Source organism: Erythrolamprus reginae, chromosome 5, assembly GCF_031021105.1.
Source record: "Erythrolamprus reginae isolate rEryReg1 chromosome 5, rEryReg1.hap1, whole genome shotgun sequence".
NCBI classification, from domain to species: Eukaryota; Metazoa; Chordata; class Lepidosauria; order Squamata; family Dipsadidae; genus Erythrolamprus; species Erythrolamprus reginae.
The window spans coordinates 63,398,393-63,424,784 of NC_091954.1; the positions used below are offsets into that span (position 1 = coordinate 63,398,393).

The 26,392-nt window shown below is 38.2% G+C and overlaps 1 protein-coding gene across 2 annotated transcripts in view; it reads right to left on the minus strand.

Moving 5' to 3' along the window:
* Positions 1-26,392, minus strand: part of PDCD11 (programmed cell death 11) — a 44,175-nt gene that overhangs the window by 10,754 nt on the left and 7,029 nt on the right. For both annotated transcript variants that reach the window (XM_070752813.1, XM_070752815.1), the window contains exons 6-25: positions 25,734-25,857; positions 25,207-25,388; positions 23,696-23,803; positions 23,080-23,286; positions 20,402-20,526; positions 19,158-19,218; positions 18,589-18,735; positions 16,817-17,068; positions 15,886-16,029; positions 14,038-14,232; positions 12,960-13,130; positions 11,715-11,934; positions 10,384-10,536; positions 9,715-9,830; positions 8,224-8,738; positions 6,817-6,879; positions 5,026-5,125; positions 4,610-4,699; positions 3,313-3,415; positions 1,546-1,723 (exon numbers count right to left, since the gene is read on the minus strand). In XM_070752813.1, the coding sequence (XP_070608914.1) occupies positions 1,546-1,723; positions 3,313-3,415; positions 4,610-4,699; positions 5,026-5,125; positions 6,817-6,879; positions 8,224-8,738; positions 9,715-9,830; positions 10,384-10,536; positions 11,715-11,934; positions 12,960-13,130; positions 14,038-14,232; positions 15,886-16,029; positions 16,817-17,068; positions 18,589-18,735; positions 19,158-19,218; positions 20,402-20,526; positions 23,080-23,286; positions 23,696-23,803; positions 25,207-25,388; positions 25,734-25,857 (3,254 nt within the window). The remainder of the gene's footprint in view (positions 1-1,545; positions 1,724-3,312; positions 3,416-4,609; positions 4,700-5,025; positions 5,126-6,816; positions 6,880-8,223; positions 8,739-9,714; positions 9,831-10,383; positions 10,537-11,714; positions 11,935-12,959; positions 13,131-14,037; positions 14,233-15,885; positions 16,030-16,816; positions 17,069-18,588; positions 18,736-19,157; positions 19,219-20,401; positions 20,527-23,079; positions 23,287-23,695; positions 23,804-25,206; positions 25,389-25,733; positions 25,858-26,392) is intronic.

Sequence of the window (26,392 nt, forward strand, 5' to 3'; positions counted from 1 at the left end):
TACATGCCTTAGATGTATCATGTTGGAGCATCCCAAAACACTGTAGTTATTGAATATTGACATTGGGAAGACATGGTTCAGAATAAAGTGACAAAATTATCAAATGTTGTCTGAAGGATCATGCAATGCCTTTACTAAAACTCAAGCTCTAGTATGGATTTGTTTCTTTTCAGGAAATTCAAGGATGATATCAAAACTTGGAAGGGTTTAGATTTGGGGTGGTTGATATCACATTTTCTAATTCAAGCTGTTTTGCCTATTGCAATAATCATCAGAGAACCTCTCTTATATTTCTTAGTATAGCATTCGAATTTAGACTTATATGTATTTAATCAACTTCTATGCCACCCAATCCCAAAAGACTATACCGCTTCACAGTGCTTTACAGCTCTCTCTAAGCGGTTTACAGAGAGTAATCATATTGCTCCCAACAATCTGGCTCCTCATTTTACCAACCTTGGAAGGATGGAAGGATGAGTCAACAGTGAGCCTACTGAGATTCGATCTGCCAAACTGCTGGCAGCCGGTAATTAGCAGAAGCAGCTTGAAGTACTATACTCTAACCACTGCACCACCAAGGATCCCTAGAAATCCAGATGGTTGGGACTGTGAAGCGGAATTTTCTTAAGAATGTATCTAAGTTTTGGAAATTGTTTCCAGGAGAGATTTATCTTCTTATTCTTTTACTGAACTTTTCAAAATTGGGTTTTTAAAAATATATATTTAAAATCAGATGAAATTGATGTTACTATTTTTATTGTCGTTCTAATAATTTGTGAATTGATGCTTTCACCCTTCTCTTTTATAGTCATCCACCTTGATGGGGGTTTTTTCCAGTGGAGCACAAGGTGTTTAAAATAAAAGAATTATTTTCTAAAATTATTCCTGAGCAAAGGATCTACCTTGATATAATGGCATGTCAAACAAAAGATATTGTTTTCAAAGTAGCTTAAGAAAATCAATGATCTGAAAAAGAGAATTCAAAATGTAGGTTTGTAACAACCTGGCATCCTTATATTCCATATACACTGCTCAAAAAAATAAAGGGAACACTCAAAGAACGCATCCTAGATCTGAATGAATGAAATATCCCCATTGAATACTTTGTTCTGTACAAAGTTGAATGTGCTGATAACATGTGGAATTTATTGTCAATCAGTGTTGCTTCCTAAATGGAAAGTTTGATTTCACAGAAGTTTGATTTACTTGGAGTTATATTGTGTTATTTTTATTTTTTTGAGCAGTATATTTTGGAAGCATAATCCCCAGGCTTCAAAGACATCGCTGGTTGCATCTATTAAACTCATAACAGATTGAAAGGCATCAGGTTGGAGAAGACTGCTCTAAGCAACCAGCACACAAAACATCTCAAGGTGAACTGGTTAATTTTAAGCTGTTTGGCATTGGTCTATTGCACTGATGTATTTCAGAAGCCAAAATGCAATATAAAATGTCCATGCTAAAAATAAGGAATAATCAGAAAACAAGATCATTGTTAAAGAGCATTGCCTTCAGTTATTTAAAGCTTTCGCAGAAGGCTCTTACCTGACAATTTTTCCAACACCGAAGTCTTTAAACGGTTGTTCTGTGTATGAATCATTTAGGTGGAAAAGACTGGCTTTGCCAATCTTCCCAAATGGAAGGATAATATGTACACCAACATGGGGAATCACTCGTTTCACAGCGCCCAGTGCAATTGTTCCTTTCTCCAGTGAATGATTGCCTGGAGGAAATCCAGATCAGACACTAAAGATAACTGTTACTCAGGTAATCAGAGTACATTTTCTTATACCTTTAAGATATTTGAGCTTGTGGGTTGCTAGTCTTCATTTTCAAGCATGCCTTAGTTTAGATCAACTCTTAAATACTAAAGGTTTCATCACTCCCAATTATGAGTGCTAGAAGGTCTACCATATCATGCAAAAAGACTTTATCAAACTATTGGTAACAGAAAGAAAATATACAATATAATCCTATACATTCTGTAGCACTTATTCCCAGTACAGTGTTCCCTCGATTTTTGCGGGAGATGCGTTCCGAGACCGCCTGCGAGTCGAATTTCCATGAAGTAGAGATGCGGAAGTAAATACAGTGATCCCCCGGGTATTGCGATCCCGATCATTGGGAAACGGCTATATGGCGATTTTTCAACCCGGAAGTAAAAACACCATCTGCGCATGCGCGCCCTTTTTTCTATGGCCATGCATGCGTAGATGGCGCCGGGCAGATCAGCTGCTGGGCGGCTTCCCTGGGTCTTCCCCCTCTTGCTGGCGGGAGGGCGAGCGGCGGGCATCAGCGAGGAGTTTGCGTGGGCGGCAGGGAAACCCCAGCGCCGCTTCCCAGCTGAGTCCTGAAGCCAAACGCGGAAGTTCGCTTCAGGACTCAGCTGGGAAGCGGCGCGAGCGAACGGCGTGGGCGGGCGAAGGGCGGGCGAGCGGCAGCGAGGAGTTTGCGTGGGCGGTGGGGAAACCCCAGCGCCGCTTCCCAGCTGAGTCCCGAAGCCAAACGCGGAAGTTCGCCTTTGCCTTCTGGCTTCAGGACTCAGCTGGGAAGCGGCGTGAGCGAACGGCGTGGGCGGGCAAAGGGCGGGCGAGCGGCAGGCGCGCGGGCAGGCAGGCGGCGGACAAGCGGCGGGCAGACAAGACAAGCGGCGGGCGCGGCAGCAGCGAGGAGTTTGCGTGGGCGGCGGGGAAACCCCAATCTTCGGCTCCTCGCTGCTGCGGCGGAAGTAAAAACACCATCTGCGCATGCGCAGATGGTGTTTTTACTTCCGCACCGCTACTTCGCGAAAAACCGATCATTGCGAGGGGTCCTGGAACAGAACCCTCCCAATAATCGGGGGACCACTGTACACCATTTTTGGCTATGGACAGTATCCCAAGCCATCCCGTAACACTTTAAACCGCTAAATTACCATTTCCCATTCCCTTAACAACCCTTTACTCACCATTATTACTGGTACTCACCATTGAATAAGACACTTAGTGATCCTGATATTTATAAACATAATTATTTATTAACAATAATTATTATTTTTTGTTATTTATTTGCAAAATTATTAGTTTGGCGACGACGTATGACGTCATCGGGCAGGAAAAACCATGGTATAGAAAAAAACCTGTGAAGTATTTTTTAATTAATATATTTTTAAAACCGTGGTATAGGCTATCCGTGAAGTTCGAACCCACGAAAATCAAGGGAACACTGTAAATGAACTCGGCAGCTTTTTCCTGGCTCCAGACACCATACCTAGTTATTGTAATTTGGAACTATTTATCTGATTTTAATGCACTGATCACTATTTAAGTATACCTGTTAGAGACAGAGCGAGTTTGGTTCCAGAAGTATCACAATCTGTCACTGTTGCCATCAACGCCTGTCCTTTTTTGAAGCATTTCCTGGCATTTTTTATATCCTGTAGGAAAATATATAGAGACATGACTATCAAAGAGTACTCACAATACTTACAAAAAAATGCCCAGTTTTCAAGCGATAAGCATGTAATTATACAACAAACAGGTAATTTTAGATATATGGTTAATTCCTGAAAAACATTTTGTGCTATTACAAGAGCTATCATGAGACACAATACTGAAGTTAAACCTAAGCATAGGCTTCAAGCTATGGCAAAGTTTTTCATATGAATAACCAAACAAAAGCTTCATGTCTCTACTTTGGGTCCTTAATTCTCAAAGAATGGAACAAGCCCTTTATAGGAAGACTATAGGCCATGTAAGAATGCAGAATTCATAGAAGATGGCACAACTAGAGTAGAAACATAAAAAAAAACCCTGTGATGACCCAATGGTTAGAATGCAGTACTGCAGGCTAACTTACTGCTCACTCCAGCAGTTTGATTCTCATTGGCTCAAGGTTGACTCAGCTTTCCATCCTTCTGAGGCTGGTAAAATGAGGATCCAGATTGTTGGGGATAATATATTGTCTCTGTAAACCACTTGGAGGGGGGGGGGTTGTAAAGCATTATGAAATGGTATATAAGTCTAAGTATGTGTGAATTGAGTCAGTGGAGAGGGGCGGTGTCAAAAAAAGCGCAAACAGTCACCAAAGAGTCATCCATAGGACTAAACTAACACATGCTGCTTGTGGTTTGCCCTGCTAATGGGAAAGGGATTTATATTTTATTTTATGTACGCTGAGAGCATATGCACCAAGACAAATTCCTTGTGTGTCCAATCACACTTGGCCAATAAAAATTCTATTCTATTCTAAATATAAATTATTTCATATACTTCCTTGGCAAAAGACTCACTATACTAAATGCTCATTCAAGAAGGTTGATGGAGCAACTCTATGCCTCTAGTGGTGATTTCATTAAATGATAGTACCAAAACCACCATTTGTGTTATGCATATTGTGGGGATTTTATGGAATCTGATTAGATTTTATCAGATTAACATTGCTAACCTCTAGAACTTTTAATAGCATAGAAATAGGAACAGAATTATAATCTGGACATAGAATACCAAGATGTAAGGTTGATGTAAAATATTTTAAAGACATTGTCTCTCACCAATTGTTAAATTTTCATAGTAGCCTCTTAAAATGTGCTTAAGGATATTGAACTTGTTATTTCTCAGCAATCCCTTACCTTGGGATTCGAAGAAAGCAGCAGCTGCACAACTCTCCCTCGGATGGTGGGAGTGATCTCCACCTCCAGGCGTTTCTTAAACTCATTGTACTGAGAAAATATACAATGCACACTTCAATATTTCATTGGAAAAAGACAGATCATTCTTCAATGTCACTTCCAACAACAGGTTCTAAAACCCTTTTGAGAATGTCAGCATTGTCTGCACTTAATCTCATACACATAAGCACATAAAACAAAGTAAAAGGTAAAACTCATAACTCCTAATTCTTCAAAGTAATAATTTTGGAAGAAAAGATTCATTTTTAAAAAAATTAACCGTACAATTCTCATTGTATTTTACTCAAAAGTTAAAAAGGCAAAAAGGAAAAGAAAAAATCTCCAGTATACAGATGTTGAAAAATTCTAAATCTCACATTCTTAACATAGCAGGTCACTGTCTGCCCAGGTTTCAGTGGTTCTTCTGGACTGTCATCTTCAGCATTCAAGGCTGCTTTTTTTCTCTCTTTCAGGTCACTGATTGTGAGAAAAAGGAAAAGAATTATTATGCCCAGGCATTCTACTTTGGCATTCTGATTTTTCCCTTTTCTGCCAAGTATCTTCTGGTTCAGTGATGGCGAACCTTTTTTTCCTTGGGTGCAGAAAGAGCGTGCCTGCATGCGCGAGTGCCCACACCCATAATTCAACGCCTCGGGAGGGCGAAAACAGCTTCCCCCAGCCCCTAGAGGCCCTCTCGAGGCTAGAAATGGCCTGTTTCCCAACTTCCAGTGGGACCAGTAGGCTCGTGTTTCACTCTCCCCAGGCTCCAAACGCTTCCATGGAGCCAGGGGAGGGTAAAAATACACTCCCCAATCCCCCCGTAGGCTGGCTTCCAGAACCTCTGTGCGAGTCATAAATTAGCTGGCTGGCACACACATGCAAGGTGGAGCTGAGCTAGGGCAATGGCTCTTGTGCCAGCAGATATGGCTCTGCATGCCACCTGTGGCACCCATGCCATAGTTTCGCGATCACTGTTCTAGTTCATATTTAGGAACAAGCAGCTGCAAGGCCACGTGTGTCTCCAAATCCTAAGACACATGAAGGTAGTCCTCAACTTAGAACTCAAAATTTTTGTTAAGATACTTAAGTGAATTTTAGAAACATAGAAACATAGGAGATTAACAGCAGAAAAAGGCTTCATGGTCCATCTAGTCTGTCCTTATACTATTTTCTGTATTTTATCTTAGGATGGATATATGTTTATCCCAGGCATGTTTAAATTCAGTTACTGTGGATTTATCTACCACATTTGCTGGAAGTTTGTTCCAAGGATCTACTACTCTTTCAGTAAAATAATATTTTCTCATGTTGCTTTTGATCTTTCCCCCAACTAACTTCAGATTGTGTCCCCTTGTTCTTGTGTTCACTTTCCTATTAAAAACACTTCCCTCCTGAACCTTATTTAACCCTTTAACATATTTAAATGTTTCGATCATGTCCCCCCTTTCCCTTCTGTCCTCCAGACTATGCAGATTGAGTTCATTAAGTCTTTCCTGATACGTTTTATGCTTAAGACCTTCCACCATTCTTGTAGCCCGTCTTTGGACCCGTTCAATTTTGTCAATATCTTTTTGTAGGTGAGGTCTCCAGAACTGAACACAGTATTCCAAATGTGGTCTCACCAGCGCTCTATAAAGCGGGATCATAATCTCCCTCTTCCTGCTTGTTATACCTTGCCACATTTTGTTCACTTTCTTGCCACAGTTGCTAAGTGAATCACTGCAGCTGATAAGTTGGTAACACGGTTCTTAAGTGAACATGGCTACTCCACTGATTTTGCTTATCAAAAGGTTGCAAAAGGTGATCACGTGACCTTGGTAAACAGCAACAGTCATAAGTATGAACCAATAGCCAAGCATCTGTTTGATCACATGATCGTGGAGACGGTACAAAGGTTGTAAGTCTGAAAAATGGTCGTGAGTCACTTTTTTCAGTGCCAATGCAACTTTGAATGGTCACTAAATGAACTAGGACTACCTGTATTACAAATTTATTTAATTCTCACCTAACATTCTGGATTATTTAGAAATACTTGTTCAGATTAGAATAACACAACCGTAATCTATGAATAATGGCTAGAAAGGAAAATTTACAGCGTGGATTATATTTTAAATATGTTCTGAGGCTTCATCTTAATGCCTAAGCTCTGTATTGAAAAATTTCCTTACCTTGGTCGGATACTGAGCTCCAGGAATGTTTGGGTGAAGATGGCGTGGGTGATGGGTAAATATCTGTAAATTAAGAGTATATGTCCATATGAACATCATTTGGAATAATGAAAAATAGAACAGCAAATGCATTCATGTAATGCAATACACCATCCAATAGCTTTTCACCTGTTAATGTTAGATTAGATTTATCATTTTCATTTCAAGTAAAAGGGAAAATACACCAATTGCAAGACATAAAAGAAAAATATAAACAATGTAAGAAATTCCTATACTTGTGCCTATCTGAAACACTGATTTTTCTCCAGAAGGAAAACTGTCCTTCAATTATATAAAATTTGTTTATCTCCAATATCTGTCCAATAGATTGATAGTTATTCTCCAGGTTGCAGAAACATACATAACGTACATTGTAAGACTGTTCCTGCAGTTTTTTGGCAGGATTTTTGCAAGTAGTTTGCCACTGCCTCTTTCCTAAGTAGGGTTGACAGAGTGTAACTGGTGCAAAATCACCCAGCTGAGGAGGAACTAGAACTCATGTTCTCCCAGTTTCTAGCCTAGTACCTTAACTAGTACACCAAATTGGCTCATAGGACCTTGGATCTCAAAAAATTTATTACAATACAAACATTTCAGATTTCTTTCTTTGATAAATCTCAAAGTTTTTAACTTAGTTGATACATTTGAAACAATAAAGAGATGCTTCTTAAACATTTCTACAATATATAAAGCATAACTATAGAAAAGCACATTTAAATTTAAAAAGCCGACTGAAGCTTTACAAGTATTGTCCATGGCAATTGATTGTGATCACATTGACAAATTTTCAATCCTTATTTCTGCTTTCTCCTAAAAAGACACCCCGACTATGAGTTTATAAATAGCCAAGGAGTTTTCTCTAAACAAAAGGGACCAAGTAATGTTATTATATATAAGATCTGACTCTAATACAGAGAGGAAGGGAGAGGGGGAATCATTGTATGTAATTTCTTTTACCAGGGAATAATTCCATGCTGCCTTCCTGACCCTTCTGGATTGAAATGAGTGGTACTTAAATGGAAATAGAGATTATAGCACGTAAATACTGGGTTAAGCATGAAAAGATTTGGGTTTAAATCCAAACTCATAGTAGCTGACTAGATAACTTTAGTATTTCTACAAGGCTCTGGGTATGTCACATGGCTCTGGGGAAAAATTAGGAGATGGACAGATGTGTATTCCTGAAGGAAAATGGGGGAGATAAGTAATCTAATAAGTAAATTCAACAAGAAAATTTTCTGGAACTAGGAGTAAAAATTAAAAACAAAACAGCAAATGCATGAGAAATGCTGTGCTTGCTAGCCTATTGAGCAACAATGAAAATAACTGTTAATCACAATACAAGAAGTATATGAAATGTTGTCTTACTTGTGACTTTTAACACCTCTGCCCCCAATCACCCGAGCAGTAATCTTCTGTCCAACTTTTAGTAATGATGTTGGAAAAGTGCCTATGGTAACATTATCCAGGATCTGAGATGCATGAATGGAGCCAATCAACTTATCATTAAATCCCACTAAGACATGGGTGGGTTTGACAGACTTCACAATGCCACTGACTATGTCTCCTGAGCTTGGTAACTGTTTGGTTGCAAGTGACGTATCCTCTAGCGTCTCCGATTCATGACGTGATCTGATTATATTCTTCTTCTTCCCTGAACTTTGCAACGCAAGTACCATCCCATGATCAGCAATCTTTATGCTTTTCAGAACCACTTTCACTAACTGTCCAATCTTCAGTTTTTCAGAATCAAATCGGTATGTATCGTTCAAGTGAGAAGCCACAGGGATTGCAATCAGATGACCTGTTCCGAATAAGGAAACAACTGCATGCTCTGTAGCTACGTGCTGTACAACAGCCTCATGCTGAGAATTCAGGATTAACTGGAATATATAGAAGTTGCAATCAGAAAACCAAAGAAAAGTCTGTTAATACATGTAATATATTTGCTTTGCTCTGTTTCAAGCTTATGTTTTATCCTTCTTTGAAAAAGATTTGGGGATTTCACAACTGTTTAGTGATTTCTGGGAATTTATTAGAACTTTCTATCATATAACACGTGAAACTTTTAGACTGTTAAAAAGATCCAACAAACATTAAAAATAATAATCTTTAATGTTTGGGGGATCTTTTTCTGTAGCCTAAGTTTCAAATGTTATATGCTACAAAGTCCTAACAAATTCACAGATACGATTAAAAAGTCATATCTTCTCCAAGACCCACAGCAAATGATTGAGGTTTTAATGAAGGGGTGCTCTTAATACATTTACAGGTATGCATCTATGTTGGATTTATTCTAACATGTGCCAAGAGGTTATGTGAAATACTATAACTTAAATCAACCACTACTTTTAAGTCCCTCTACGACAGTGGTTCTCAACCTGCAGTTTCACAGGTGTCACCTAAGACCATGGGAAAAGACAAATTTCCCATGGTGTTAGGAACTAAAGCTTCTATTCTGGCACCTTGGAACATATTTTTACAATCTGACCAATTAGGTGTTTACAGTGGGGGTGTCCCTCTGACCTTCCTGCTAATCAGCTTAAAGCTGTTGGGAGAATTGGCTCTAGACTTATGGTTGGGGGTCATCACAACATGAGGAACTATATTAAGAGGTCGCGGCATTAGAAAGGTTAAAAATCACTGTCTAAGACATAGAAAAGAACCAATTTTTTTTTTATTTTCTCTTGTATCTTATAATTTTTTTTAAAAAGGTATCAATATATAACATTCCATTGTATAGATTTGTCTATATCTGTAACTGTTAAGAGTAATACATTTTTTGTGGCTTTATCATTACTCATGCAAGTATCTATTTCAGAGTTAAGTGCCGTACAAAAAAAAATAAGAATATCATACCTTCTTGCCTTTGAGAGACAGCAGTTCCTCCCGAAGAGATACATAGATTTTTGATTTCAGAAGATCAACACAGAGAACTACAGCTTTTACCTTTTGACCTTCAAGAACACTTTTGCCTTAAAAAGATAAAAATGAAGATAACTGTTCAGCTAAAGAAAGCAACAATTAATGGGGCCCTAATAAATTAGTTAAATTCCTTGTGTGTCCAATCACACTTGGCCAATAAAAATTCTATTCTATTCTATTCTATTCTATTCTATATCCTTACTACATAAAGAGCAAGTTCAATTCCCAGTAACTTTGGAAACATACCAGTAAGTAGTTTATTTGCAACAATATAGAAGTGGTTAGCTATTACCTTTTTTCAGGATTTTTTTTTCTATTTCCTTCTCTATTCATTGGGCTTTTCTGGTGGACTCAGAGTGTTAAATGAGTCCATCCCTGCTTAACTTTTCGAGTTCAGCCAAAATTGGAAAACTGCTGCCATCTAATTGAGCTATAATTTTAGTAGCACAGAGGAGAGAAACCCAACATTCATTGGATCACTTGTATGCCCATTATCTCATTCCTTTTGTTCTGAAAAGATTTATATAGTAATCAGTGATTCATTTCTAGGTAACATGCAAGATAGAGGGGATCAAACAAGAGGTGGGGGGATAAATATTGTACCTCCAAGTTGGCTGTGAATGGCTATTACAGTCAAATCAGAAATATGTGGACCACTGAAAACTGCTGAACCGTCAGCCTTAACTTCGGTAACTACCAAGTCCAGCTTCTGCCCCACTTTTAATTTGGAGAGTTTCTTAGCCACACTGGAATCATCTGCCGATAAGGAGAAAATGAATTAAATCTTATTTGCAGGTTGGTTTTTCATTCTGAAAGTGTATAAAGTTAATGTACATTTTATCTTCATCTTTCGACAAAAGTTTCAAGGTCATAGCAATTAAGTTCTTCTTTAAAAAATTCCTTGCTAATTCTCCCAGAATAAGACAAATCAGTGTCTTTAACTCCCTACAGTACTCAGCGGGGCACTTATATGGATAGTATCGTAAGAGATGAAAGGGCAAAGCATTAATACCTAGCGAAGGAGAATGCAAGGTGAAGGCAGCGCCACCTGGTGGATCACAAGTTGCTTAATACTGAGAGATTCATTTTAAGCCCCTTGAAATTTGGCTTCTTTTGGTTTTTTTTTAATATAAAATTTTTATTTTCCCGAACATACAATAAAAACGATAGATTGTTTCAAAAACAACATCAGTGCTTATTTATCAAACATATACAAATTATTTCTTTTTTACTTTCTTGTGGTCATTCAATGGAGGCTCTTGTATCTCTATCTCTAGAGGACTCTACAAACTTATCGGTATAGCTTATAAAATAGAATTTTTATTAAATTATATACATATTAAAAACACAAAAACAGAGCATTGTACTGTCTATTTGTAAGTACAACATATATCCCCTTCCCTCCCCCCTCTTCCACTGTTTCTCCTACAGTTTGTGTTGTTGTATATTCACGGTCATTCGTATCGGCGTAATACGCAATTACGTTATCGATATATCTTATATATTCTTAGACCTTTCATATACTTTTTTCCCATCCAATATTAAAACATTACAATAAAATAACCTATACCTTAATCACTACTCATTAATTGCATATCTTACATATCTGTTAAAGTGATTAATCCTTTTGGCTTCTTGTGTTTAACTTATTATGGAGATAAATGCAAAAGATTAACTGAAATATTTTCTTTTTTTATGATTTGTCAAAATCCATTGTAAATGCAAACAGAAATTGCCAAATTGAATCTCTCTCTATATATATAAATGGAGGGACAAAGTAATCAGGCAACCTTTATTTGAAACAGAATCCTGGCTTTTCAATTTGTATCATTTTTTTAAAAAATATATAGGATAGCTTCATAATGCAGCCACTGTAATAGCAATTGCAAACATAAGACTTTACGTGCTGCCTTTGTATTCCCAAATACTCTTACCTCTGTCACTCATGAAGGTCATAATCTCCTGCAGTTCATTAAAGTATTGTTCCAGTAGTCCGAAGCTCTCAGGAACAGACCCCTCAACAGAGCATTCAGACATCTTCAGGGACAGCAAGATGCGCTGCTTCTCCTCATCAACACTGGTCACCATGGCAAGTACAGTCTGACCTACCACAAAATGGTCTTTGGTGTCTGTCACAAACTTGTCACTCATTGCCTGCAAGGAGACAGGATACAATTATATCAGCATCGACCCCAAGATCTCTAAGAAGACAACAATACAATCCAAATGGCCGATTAAGGCTAATTTTACTAGTTACTGTAATATTTATTTTTCTCCTACCTGATGCCTTTTGACTTAATTTCTACTCCTCAGTATGTACTAGCATAGCACATGCTTGTTCTTATTTTATTTATTTATTTATTTATTGGATTTGTGTGCCGCCCCTCTCCGCAGATTCGGGGCGGCTAACAACAGTGATAAAAAACAGCATGTAACAATCCAATACTAAACAACTAAAAAAAACCTTATTATAAAACCAAACAGACATACAAACATACCATGCGTAAATTGTAAGGCCTAGGGGGAAAGAATATCTCAGTTCCCCCATGCCTGATGGCAGAGGTGGGTTTTAAGAAGCTTACGAAAGGCAAGGAGGGTGGGGGCAATTCTAATCTCTGGAGGGAGTTGGTTCCAAAGGGCCGGGGCCGCCACAGAGAAGGCTCTTCCCCTGGGTCCCGCCAAACGACATTGTTTAGTTGACGGGACCCGGAGAAGGCCCACCTGGGATTGGTGCAGCAGAAGGCGGTCCCTGAGATAATCTTGCTTTACATTTAATAGATAATCAAAGTTGCATAATTCCAGGCCAAGGTGGATAATTTTATATACTTTGAAATTTTGGCAATTTTTGTTTTTGGTTCCTGAATGCAAACCTTGCCTGCAGAATTCAAGCTCTGTCTCTACTCATAATTTTTTATTATCAAAGCCATTTGAAATGAAAGTTTCAATTCCGGAAGTTGAATTGACAGTCAAACCAAAAACCCAAAGATGTGGTGCGCTTCCCTTTAACAGATGGGCCTCTGCATAAATGGGAGGTTAGATTTGATGACTTCAAAGTCTCTTTCCAGTTCTATGATTTTATGAAGAATAATATGACATAAGACATTTTAACTTACAAAATTGTATCAACAAATGCACCTGAATAAAGCAATCATTATAATGAAGCCTGAAAGGAGTCTTACCGATTTGGGAGCCAGCCCAGTCAAACCATAGGGAAACTCCACAAATACACCATAAGGCATGATGTTTCTCACAAAGCCAGTAAGCAGTAATCCAGGCTGGATATCAGCAAAACTCTTCACTATATGTTCATCCTCCATGGAGGAAATCAATGCTGGCTTTCTACTCAAGAGCTACATAATGAATTAAGGAATTTAAAAAGGAATTTTGGGACATGTCACATTTTCGGGGAAACACTGTACCAATGTATTAGAAGCTGAAAAAGTGCTATGATGAAGAGCACTTATCTGCACTGATCAATCTTTTTTAACTAGTGTCTTAACTGAACCAGAATTCCCAGTTAGCATAGTTCCCTCTAAGCTGAGCAGTGAGCAATCGCTCACTTAAAAATCATCATCAACTCAGAGTTTTCCAAACCTGCCCAGAAGCCGAGAGGGAAAGAGTGAGAGGGAAGGAGAGAGAGAGGAAGAGAGGAAGAGAGAGAAACAGATAGAAAAAAGAGAGGAAGGAAGAGAGAAAGAAAAAGAATGGGAGTAAGGAAGAGAGAAAGAAAATCAAAATCTAGTTTGAAACTAGCTCAACTATTTAAGTGGCATTTTGATATTGATAGAGTTGCCCTATTATGAGCTCACTGTTATAGACACACAGTACAGTATTTTATTTTGAAATTCTCTGAGGCAAAACAGGGTGGGTTTTTTATTTATTTGTTTGTTTGTTTGTTTGTTTGTTTATTTATTATTTCTGTGCCGCCCAGTCCCGAAGGGACTGCCGCTCAGACACTATACTTTTCCGCCCCCCCCCCCCCAAAAAAAAAATTAGAGGGAACACTGCCAGTTAGTGTGGTCCATCTGAAGGACAAAAGAGACTGGGGAAGTATGAAATAAATCATGATGCAGACAGCCAATTGAATATAAGTCAGATGCCATTGGAGGAAAAAAATCCACCCGATTATTTCCATCCACTCAGAAGTTTGCCTGGGAATCACAAGGCTTTGCAGGAAACCTCTTTAGGTACATGTTATTGCACAATATGCAGTGAGAAATGGATTAAATCAAGTTTTGGTAAGAATTAAAAGGATACAATATGACCTCCTTTGTTATGGAGGCATATAATCTTTTGGAGAACATCACCTTCCTTGAGCCAGTGCCACCACAACCTGCTATTGGACACATGATCAGAAAGTTGTGCCATGGGAAGGTAGGCAGAAACATTGTTAGGTAGGATTGCAACTTCCAGGCCATCTTCTTTCTTGTTCAGAATTTTTACATCTACAATCTAAAAAGCATAATTTTTTTTAAAAAATCAGAGGTTTTAAACCATTTTCAGATTATAATATCCAGAATCCCAATGGAAATAACAAACAGCTATTTAAAAATAAATGTCTAGGAGCAGTAATAATTTTTACTGAATCTCATATTTTATAAGATTAGTTCATCAAGCAGCTCAACATTAGCTAATTGCTATATCTTTACCGAAGCAAAGAGGCATTCTAGCATTTCCTGTATACAGTAATACCTCATGATACGAACTTAATTGGTGCAAGGAGGGGGTTCGTAAGACGAAAGGTTCGTAAGACGAAACATTGTTTCCCATAGGAAACAATGTAAAGTCAATTAATCCGTGCAACCAAAAAACCCCCCGCAAAAAAACGGCTTTTGGCGACTGCTGGGAAGCCGCGTGGCTGTTTTAAAAGGTGACAGCCGGCCTGGGGGGCTTCCCAGCACCCCCCCAACCCGGGTTCGGGGTTTGGGGGGTGTTGGGAAGCCCCCCAGGCCGTCTGCGACCTTTTAAAACAGCCGCGCGGCTTCCCAGCTGTCTCCTGAAGCTGAACGCCAAAGCCGAACTTCCGCATTCGGCTTCGGGAGACAGCTGGGAAGCCGCGCGGCTGATTTAAAAGGTCGCAGCCGGGCTGGGGGGCTTCCCAGCACCCCCCCGAACCCTGAACCCGGGTTCGGGGGGGTGCTGGGAAGCCCCCCAGGCCAGCTGCGACCTTTTAAAACAGCCGCCCGGCTTCCCAGCTGTCTCCTGAAGCCGAACGCCAAAGCCAAACTTCCGCGTTCGGCTTCGGGAGACAGCTGGAAAGCCGCGCGGCTGTTTTAAAAGATCGCAGCCAGGCTGGGGGGCTTCCCAGCAACCTCCCGAACCGAACCCGGGGTTCAGAAAAATTTTGCCTCTTCTTACGAACTTTGTTCGAGTTACGAACCGGCGTTCGGGAAGCTTCTGGGAAGCCCCACCGCCCGGCTGTCACCTTTTAAAACAGCCGCGCGGCTTCCCAGCAGTCTCCGAACGCCGGTTCGTAACTCGAAAAAAGTTCGTAAGAAGAGGCAAAATTTTTCTGAACCCCAGGTTCGTATCACGAGTTGTTCGTAAGACGAGGGGTTCGTATCTTGAGGTACCACTGTACATGTTTCTTTGCTGGAAATTAAGAAATGAAAATAAGGGAACTGAAAATGGTAAGATTAATACTAGAGCTGTTTGTGTTAATCAAAATCCCACCCTCTCTGTTGCTTCCTTACAGGAGAATTTTTTTTTAATCTTGAAAGCGGTATGTGTCTCTACGGAGAGGGGCGGCATACAAATCTAATAAATAATAATAATGTGGGAGAAAGGATCAAAATTGAATTGTGACAATTCAATGTCACTACTCAAAAATAAATCTCCCTCACCTTTTTATTTTTGCTCTAGAAAATTAAGAATTTTGTCAGGGATGCTGAAATTGGAAAGGTCCCATTATTATTATTAATTATTATTATTATTATTATTATTATTATTATTATTATTATTATTAATTAGATTTGTATGCCGCCCCTCTCCGTAGACTCATGCATATCAGGGGTGAAAAAAATCTTGAGTTATCCCTAATGACTGTAACGTTTGCCTCTGGCATGCTTCTCAAGTAAGTGGAAAATAATTATTTTAGAAAATTACCTGTCCAGTTATATATGCTATTTTAGGGTCCTTTAAAGCTTCTGTTTTTCCAGCATTCTTTGCAATAGCATCCTCTTCCAATCTGAATGATAGCAACAATCTTTCCTGCTTAGGCTCACATTTTAATACAATCACCTTGACTACCTGTGATTTTTTTTTTAAAAGAGGAAAATCATTATAGTTAAGTATATCCAGATCTACACACTGAGGAGCAAGCATGTACACACAGCACCCACACTGTCTGTGAACTGATCAACTATGGGGTAGGGTACGAACGAGGACCCTTAGCTTCATCCATTTAGACAGAGAATGAAGAGTAAACAAATTAGACTAAAAAAATACTGCTTCGTTCTCCTATTGCTTTCAGAGATATATAATTTAAGATGTCATTTTCTGGTTTCTTCTAAGCAAAAAAAATCAGATTCCTGTTTTAATACCACATGCTTAGCTTGGCTAACCAAACCATGGTTATGGGTTATTAACTGTATAACTAATTGTGGACAGAGCCATCAAATACCAAGAGATCCAGCATCAACTGATCAACATATGTATAGTCACTATTAGATTCCAACTAATACTTTATACATACTAAATGCACATTTGCTATATATTCTCGAATAACAGCATTACGTAATTGCTGCTAAGCTCTCTTTTACATCCTATCTTTATTGTATTAGCAACTTCTTTACTTAGAAATTCCACAACTGTTCTTTGGACTTGTGTAGTTGTATAGATTTTAATTACTATTAATGTTTTATTTGCACAGCAATAACTAAAAGTGCTATTTTTTTAAAAAGAAAAATATTCTACATTGCTGTTTAGATTTTAAAATATTATTGCATGCATGTCAAGTCTGTTATATAAACATATTTCAAGAAGCTGTTTTAAGTGCAATAATCAAGAGTACTTTTTACTTCTATTAAACACTTACCTGGCCTTCATAGAATGCTTCTTGAGGAGTAGTTAAGGGGAGCAAACCAAGTTCATTAGTGGGTACTATGCCCCTCACATCATTATAGAATTTCACAATGCAGCCAAAATCCTTAACACATGCAACAAAACCATGAGTGATCAGGCCTGGCTTGGCATCTTCAAAACTGTCAAGGACAGGGAGCTTGGAATTAACAAGGGTTCTCTTAAGAGTCAGAACAAGCTTCTTTGTTTCCGGATTGCAGACAAGTACCTGGAAAAGCGAGAGACTGGATTCATGTTTGTTAACAAAAATAGTTTCAAGCAAGGTTATGACTAATTTTTATAATTGGAAATACATGCAGCTGATGGACTCCCTAAATTCAGAAATATTAGTGTCACACTAAAGCTGGAAGAAAATGGTGAAGTAATGTATTTCCTTACATTATAATTCTGAATATAAAAAACGTATTTTTCGGACTATAAGATGCACTGATGTATAAAACACACTAAGATTTCGAAGAGGTAAGTAAGAAAAAAGGTTTTTGTCCTCCCTGGCCCCCAAGAGCATGCTGCAGGCCTCCCAAACCCTCTGCATGCCCCATTTTTTGCAAAAATGAGTGAAAAACAAGCCTGTTTTTTGGGGAAAACGGGGCACGCAGAGGATTTGATAGGTCTGCTTCTGGGGTCTGGGGGAAGGCAAAATCATCAATTTTTGCAAAAAGGGGACCATTTTTCACAAAAAGAAGTCTCCAGGCCTCCCAAATCCTCTGCACACCCCATTTTTGTGAAATACAGGACCATTTTTGCAAAAATGGGACATAGGGACAGGGTTTCCAAAAGTAAAAGAATGGCTGTATTCATTATATAAGACACTGTTATATAAGATGCATAGGGGGGGAAGGTGCATCTTATACTCTGAAAAATACAGTAGATAAATTTTTCTACCTTCAGATAAACTTTTCCCCAGTTGGTACCTTTTGAGATACATTGGAATAATTTTACACTTGCCTACTTAGGAATGACCATCAGTAAAGTCAATAGATTTTAACTGTTCAGGTAATCCTTGGGTTACGGTGGACCATTGCTAAATGATGCAATCGTAAAGTATGACTCACATGACTGCATCACTTCGAGATGACAAGTCCTAGTTGGCATCATAACCCAAAGATGTGAGGGTTGGTAAGTGTGAGTCCCAGATAAGGAGCGCAGGGCAGTGGCAGGGAGATACAGGAGCCCTACCAGAAAATTCAATTGATTTTGCATGTGGGAATAACGTGATCCCAGTTCCCTGTAACATCCTCATCATGAGCTAGCTGCATACCAAGTCCACAGATCACAATCACAGGACCACAGAGAGGCCACAAAGGCCATAATTTTGATTGCCCATTTTTTTCAGCGTGCCATAATTTTGAACAGTCACTGAATGAACGGATGTAAGTTGACTACATGCACAAGATTATGACATAGATAGCGTGTTAATATTTAACTGATAAGAAGGAAGTGTCAGGATTTATTTTTAATGAAGCTTAGATATATTTCAAGATATGAATACAGGACAGAATACATGGCTTATTTTTACTTAGCCTCATGTTACGTTAGACTAAAAGCATAACAATTTGCTTAAAGGTCTCTAGAAACAACAAGGCTCAGAAAGTTTGCAATTCAGTTGAAAGTTTACCCACATTGTCACAACAGCTTTAATTATAAAGATTATATAGAAACACTAATAATAGTTAAGGAAATTAAATTAAAAATAGAGTTAAAATTTAATTTCTTAAAGAAAAATCTTACCCGGCATTTAACAGTAATCCCCGTGCTATACTTCTTCTCTGGTTGTTTCAATTTTACATCTGCAAGATGTAAATTGGGGACAAAGCCTTTGATGCTCTCAGTGAACTTCACCTCCATGCCCAATGGTTTCAGAATCAACACCTTTCCCTAAGAGTTAAAAAATAGACAAATCAAAATCAAGGCATAAACAAACCATTTAACATGTATTGTTTTTCTTAAGCACATCAACAATTTATAACTCACCTAGCAGAAATCATAATGATATTTATATACCTTCTCTAATAGATCTATGTAATAAATCATAATATTTATAAATCATAATGATATTTATATAGAACAAGATAATACTACTAGAGTTACACAAAGTTTGGATTCAAATACTGTATAGATATCAAAAAATATTAATATTCTTTATAAGTACAGTACTTAAATAACATTTCCAATCTGAATTTTGCTTAGTTTTGATAACTGATTCACAGAAAATTTATTTATTTATTGGATTTATATGCCGCCCCTGTCCGTGGACTCCGTGGACTATATAAACAAAATTGTTTTCTTATTGAACTTACTTCCAGCACTTGCCCAGGATGTATTTCATGGTATCTCAGAAATGAAGCATTAATAATATGTCTACAAGCATTAAAAGAAAATAATTATCCTTGATGTGAAAAAATAAACAGGTTTAAACAGAAGTTTAAATATAAGCTGATTAAATTTCACAATATGCTGTAGAAAGTTGATATGATTATTTGATCAAATTGGCTTCAAATTAACTATCTAAATCTACAGAAAATTCATATGACCTTATTCATCTAATAACAGCGGCTTCAGAGCCTAAAAATTCCAACCCCCAAATAGGTTTCAATTCTCTTTTTCTTTTGCTCTTTGTGCCCTCACTAGTGCTTCCTAGAAGACGGGAAATTGCATTACTAACTATGACAAGCTTTCAGGAAACCTCTGCAACTATGTCCTATAGTGTGGTGAAAATTATTTATTTGTTTATTTTATTATTTATGATTTATTTATTAATCGGATTTATATGCCACCCCTCTCCGAGAACTCGAGGCAGCTTACAACATATAAAAAAGACAATGTACACTGAAATCCAATTAATTAAAGTTAAGAATTAAATCTAAAAACCATGCCTCATAGAGGAAAATGCCTAGGTTTCCTGCATTTGGGAGGTAATTTTTAGTGAAAATGCTTCAATTTGCAAAGCAAAAGTTCTTTGTGCTTCCTACTATGTGTTAAAACATCATTTGAATTTTTTTTAAAAAAACAGGATTTTTCTCTGAACCTTTTATTATGTGCATTTTTGCACACAAAAATTCAATACAAACAACATGACTTGCACAATGAAAGAAAAGTCATAAAACATTTTAAGAATTTTTTCTGAAAATGAGTAGCTATAAATATTTTGACATATTCACAGAAATAAGCAATACAACCATCTTTATTCCAAATGTTATACTAATAAATTGCTTACAGGTCACATACTTTTTCTCACATAAAATAGCAAAAGTGGGATATTTGTATCAAAATAAAGAAACACAGTAACTTGTGAATCATTTTGATAGCCTTTTTCAGCATTCTACCAAACTGGTGGTTCCTGAATTAAAATACAAAGGTTCAAATACATAAAATAGATGTTAAAATGCAATGGGAGATCACCACTCAAGGGAATTGAAATGTATCAGATGAGTTCCTCCTGCCTTGGGCAGTGTCAGAAATGGGACAGGAGTTTAGACTACGTTCAGAACTTAAAAAATTGATCCATACAAACAAAATACATGAAATGAGACAAGAACCTTACTGTTTGAGAGACACCACAATCATGTCATCTATCAAGCTGTAGTCAATAATTCGGCATGTGTGTTTACTTCCAGGCTTAAACACTTCGGTTTTGAAAGAATCAGAAGTCTTTGGAAGATACTTTATCTATAAACATAATATAAAGGTTGGGTCAGTTTGTTGTATACCATCAACCCTGCTTTAACACAAAAGAAATGATGTCTTAGATGCTTGGCCAGATTCAAAAACTCCATATACTTTAAGTCAACTAATATTGAAGATTGTGGAATAAAGTGAACAACAAAACATAATAAAAACCTTATAAAAAAAAGTGACAATAATATTTATTCCATATTAAAATTTCTCTCTCTAAATAGGTTGTACAGTGTTCCCTCGATTTTCGCGGGTTCGAACTTCGCGGAAATTCTATACTACGGTTTTTCAAAAATATTAATTAAAAAATACTTTGTGGGTTTTTTCTCTATACCATGGTTTTTCCCACCCGATGACGTCATATGTCAACGCCAAACTTTTGTCTGCCTTTAATAAATATTTTTTTAAATAAATTTTTAATAAATAAACATGGTGAGTAATAATCTGAATGGTTGCTAAGGGAATGGAAAATTGCAATTTAGGGGTTTAAAGTGTTAAGGGAAGGCTTGTGATACTGTTCATAGCCAAAAATAGTGTATTTACTTCTGCATCTCTACTTCGCGGAAATTCGACTTTCTCGGGCAGTCTCAGAACGCATCCCCCACGAAAAGCGAGGGAACACTGTACTTAAATTGCAACAGAAGAGAAAAAAATGTTTGTGTGATGCTGAAAAAATAATAAGGGCACGAAACCTCTGGGAGGATCAGAAGACTATGGTGAAGGATATACCTGTAAAAGGACATGCTCCCCTTTTATTAAAAGGTAGCCTCATCACCAATGGGGTTTTCATTCCCTCCAAGGAAAAAAAATCACACTCATTGCAATAGTCTCTCCATTGCTTTGTACATGCACAGTAACAATAATATTAAGGGCCCAAAGTGCAGAAACATAAAAATGTTCATAGGTATGCAGAATTCTTGTTCTGTTTGACAACTGTGGAAACATGATATCTGAACAAGCCACAGATAACAGAACCATTGTGGAACGTTTACAGTTGTCATTATCCATTTCTTAAATCTATATCCCATCTTTTCTCCAGAACAGTGATGGAAAACCTATGGCAGAGATGCCACAGGTGGCACGCGGAGCCATATCTTCTGGCACATGAACTGTTGCCCTAGCTCAGTTCCAACGTGCATGTGGGTGTTGGCCAGATGATTTTTGGCTAACACAGAGACTCTGGGAGGGAGCTTTTGGCTTCCAGAGAGCCTCTGGGGGGGATAGTGTTCGGAAACTTCAGATCGTGCAGAATGCAGCTGCGAGAGCAATTATGGGCTTCCCTAAATATGCCCATGTCACACCAACACTCCTCCGTCTGCATTGGTTGCCGATCAGTTTCCGGTCACAATTCAAAGTGTTGGTTATGACCTATAAAGCCCTTCATGGCACCGGGCCAGGTTATCTCCGGGACCGCCTTCTGCTGCACGAATCCCAGCGACCAATTAGGTCCCACAGAGTGGGCCTTCTCCGGGTCCCGTCAACTAAACAATGTCGTCTGGCGGGACCCAGGGGAAGAGCCTTCTCTGTGGCGGCCCCGGCCCTCTGGAACCAACTCCCCCCCAGAGATTAGAATAGCTCCCACCCTTCTTGCCTTTCGTAAGCTTCTTAAAACCCACCTCTGTCGTCAGGCATGGGGGAACTGAGATATTCTTTCCCCCTAGGCTTCTACAATTTATGCATGGTATGCTTGCATGTATGATTGGTTTTAAAATAAGGGTTTTTAGCTGCTTTAGTGTTGGATTGTCGCATGTTGTTTTTACCACTGTTGTTAGCCGCCCCGAGTCTACGGAGAGGGGTGGCATACAAATCCATTAAATAAAATAAATAAAATAAATAAAATAAATAAAATAAATAAAATAAATAAAATAAATAAAATAAATAAAATAAATAAAATAAATAAAATAAATAAAATAAATAAAATAAATAAAATAAATAAAATAAATAAAATAAATAAAATAAATAAAATAAATAAAATAAATAAAATAAAATTAAATAAATAAATAAATAAATAAATGTATAGGCGAGGCTGTTTTAACCTTCCCTCTGCTCCAGGGAAGACTTTGGAGCCTGGGGAGAGCGAAACACGAGCCAACAGGGTACATCAGATGTTGGGAAACAGGCCTTTTCTGGCCTCCAGAGGGTGGGGGAAGTAGTTTTTGCCCTCCCCAGGCATTGAATTATGGGTGTGGGCACAATAGCGCAGGCCCATGCTCTTTCGGCACCTGAGGAAAAGAAGGTTCGCCATCACTGCTCTAGAAGGTTCGAGATGATTTATATGGCAGCAATCAGGGTTGAAATTCAAAATTTTTCCCTACCGGTTCGGTGGGCATGGCAGGAGAAGAATACTACAAAATCCCCATTCCTTCCCCACTCCTGGAGAAGGATATTGCAAAATCTCCATTCCCACCCCTGGGGCCAGCCAGAGGTGGTATTTTCCCATTCTCCAAAATACTCAAAAATTTTGCTACAGGTTCTCCAGAACCAGCTGAATTTCACCCCTGGCAGGGGTGAAAAAGTACAAATTGAAGCTACCATCATGTTACTTACATGTGAAAAAGCATGACTGCCATCATCCAGCATGAAAACAGCACCAATGTTTTTAAGAAATATCTCTACTTTTGATTCCGCTACTACCGTGCCAATCCGATCATTGGAAAGTTGGCCAAGCTGGTTGCCAGGCTGAAGGAAAACTGGGCGCAAAGAAAGGCGAATTGCCTTGGAGGCAGGATTATTTGAAAGAATACAGGCTTTCACCTGGAAAGAGGAAAAGCGGAATAAAGTATTTTAATCCTATATCGGTTTCGGGGGGGGGGGGGGGGAGAGAAATACACACACACACACACACACACTGCCAGAAGGTATTAAAGGCAGTAAAAGTCTTGACCCAGGTGATTTCACGGGTACATCTATACAGTCTTTTTTACAAGTGACACAGAAGTATTAACTATCAACTTTTCAACTATTTATCAATTTGTTCAAACCAAGTATTAACCAACCCTATGCCCATTGAGTTTCTATGCTTATACAAGGATGGATAAATGCTGTCACTTTCTAAGATCATTAAGAATATCACTTTTACTTTTTAAAAAATTCTAGAATCTAGGAATATGAAGTACTACTATTTAGCAAGGCACTAATTCATTTATGTTTCTTACCAACTTACCATCTGATTTGGTGAGAAATGTTCTATTTTTAGAGAATTTGTGTGCATGAAATCCACAATTCCAGTAAAGGAAGAAAGAAAACATAGAGAAATTCCGGAAAAAGTCACCTGGAAAAAATGTAAAAGGAGCAATCATTCCTCTTGTGGATGGATTTCCTTAAAAAAAACTGGAAGAAAAATAAGACTTAACAAAACTTTCAAAGTATTTATTTTGACATTTTAGAATGTTTATATATTTGGTTATATTAATTATTTTCTACTATGTTTGAATTAAATTTAATTTGGCATGTATGCATATTTGCCAACAAAAATATTTTATTTTGTAATTATCCTTATGTTATAATGGGTTTTAAATGAGAAAAGGATCAATTGGTGTATAAGATAATAGAACGAAAGACCTTCATGTCCATAGATGCCATCTGCTCTTTCAACAAGAGCTGTGAGTCCAGGACCAACTGCAAACTGTAACCTAGTTCCTTCTAGAACTAAAATTGAAAAATCCCAAGACACAGGGTCCATGGCCTCCCAGCCATTCAGACTAGCTAGGATTGATTCTAAGTTTGCTCTTCTCATCTAGATCCCAACATCCTCATACTACTACAACAGATAATCTTTGACATATTTACTTAGTAGGCCTGGGTCAAGATATTTAATTGTATCAGCAGATCCTTAAAGCCTTGATGAGGCACGAGCTTGTCCAATAGTTTTAAGTAGATATTAAATAGGAATACTGAGAGGATCAAGTCTTGTGGAAGTCTAGAGTACAGGCAGCTTATTTTCAATCACTCCTCCTTTACCAACAGCGAATGCAACTGGACTTCGGGAAAGGAGGAGTGATTCTGGGAAGCAAATGAAAAGCCACCCTCACTTTGAAAGAAAATATAGAATTGTTGCATAACAAATTTAAATAGGAGGGCTTATAAAATTCAATATCTGCCTACATACTTTCCAACATCATTTTGAATCTAGAAGGGTGATGGAGAACCTGTGGCATGCAAAGCCCTCTCTCAGAGCACACTAGACGTCGCCCCGGTCCAGCTTCACTGCGCATGCACACATATCTCCCACCGGCCATCTGGTCTTCGACTCTCTGCTGTGCATGGGGTTGCATGCGCAGGATGCATGTGCAGGGTGAGCTCGCACTGCATTTTGGGGCCTCGCATGGTACCCCAAAATGCAATGCGAATTCACCCTGCACATGCATCCTGCCATCTGCGCATGGGCCCCACCCATGTGCAGCAGAGAGTCGAAGACCAGATGGCTGGTGGGAGATGCATGTGCATGCGGAGTGGAGCTGGACTGGGCCGATGTCTAGTGTGCCCTTAGAGAGGGCTCTGCATGCCACAGGTTCGCCATCACCCGTCTAGATTCAAAATGGATTAACTATGCCCAGTATAAAAGATAGATAGACAGACAGACAGACAGACAGACAGACAGACAGACAGACAGACAGACAGACAGACAGACAATATATGTATCTATGCCTGCAGACAATAGAGAAATGATTTTACCTCCTGAACCTGGGCTTTCACCACTAGCCCAGGCAGCAAGTTGGCGAGTGACCAGTTTTGGTTTTCTGTGGCAATGGCTGAAGCAACCTCAGACTGATCGATGGATATGCGGATTATTCTTCCACCATTCTTTACTTCTTCAATAAGGCAATTCAGGAATTGCCCTATCATCAGTTCAGTCCCTATAAATCCAGCATGCACAATATAATCTCTCTTCAGTAATTATTTGCTATAATGTTTCTGTTATTATCATACTTTTCAGCACTTGCTATTTCATTGATTCACCAATTTCATCTCAAGTGATTGATTAACCAAAAAACAAACAAGCTTCTCATTTAAAAAACCTAGAAAGGTTGGTCAAATATGGAAAATAGCTATTGTACATTGATTTAAATACACACACAGACACAAACAGAACTTTTTAACGGTTTTAGTCATTATTCATTTAAGCTTTCATAATCCTTAGATTCACCTACTTCCTTCTCCCCCCTCAATGCTATAGTCAAAACCATTATAAAAAGTTTTACCTTTGTTGAATGATTGCAGATAGCCCTGAGCTTTCTGCCGAGGAAGAAATGCTTTTGTTCCAGAAACACCTATATCAATAAGGTAACCATGGTCTTCTATACTAGATATGCATCCAGAGAGTAGCTGTTGAAAGAAAATAGATGTTGAATTAAATACATAGCGAGAATTATTCATACTGTTCTTTGTCCCCTACCTTTCCTCATTTACTAAGTTTCACTGAAAAGGAAAAAAGCCATTGACTTTCATAAGAACTTCATGGCTAATTGCCCAAATCTTAATAGACTTTTTAAAAATTTGTCATTATATTGTACAACACAATGAGCACATCTAGCAACAAAAACGTGTGTGTGTGTGTGTGCGTGTGTGCGTGTGTGTGTGTGTGTGTCTCACTCTACCTACCTACTTACCTACCTACACCCAAGAAGATATATTCATACACATATATGTATCACTCCCATTATGTTCATCTCCAGAGCTAGCCTTTTTTATAATTTATAATTTCACTTGTGTTTTTCTCAGAAGTCACAGACTTTCCACACAGTAGTGAATGCAGCTACAGATAATCCTCGATTTACAATCTTTTAAAGTTGTTACAATGGCCTTAGGATGGGTACTTTGGTGTACCCATTTAAGAACTGCAGTGATTCTTTTAACAATT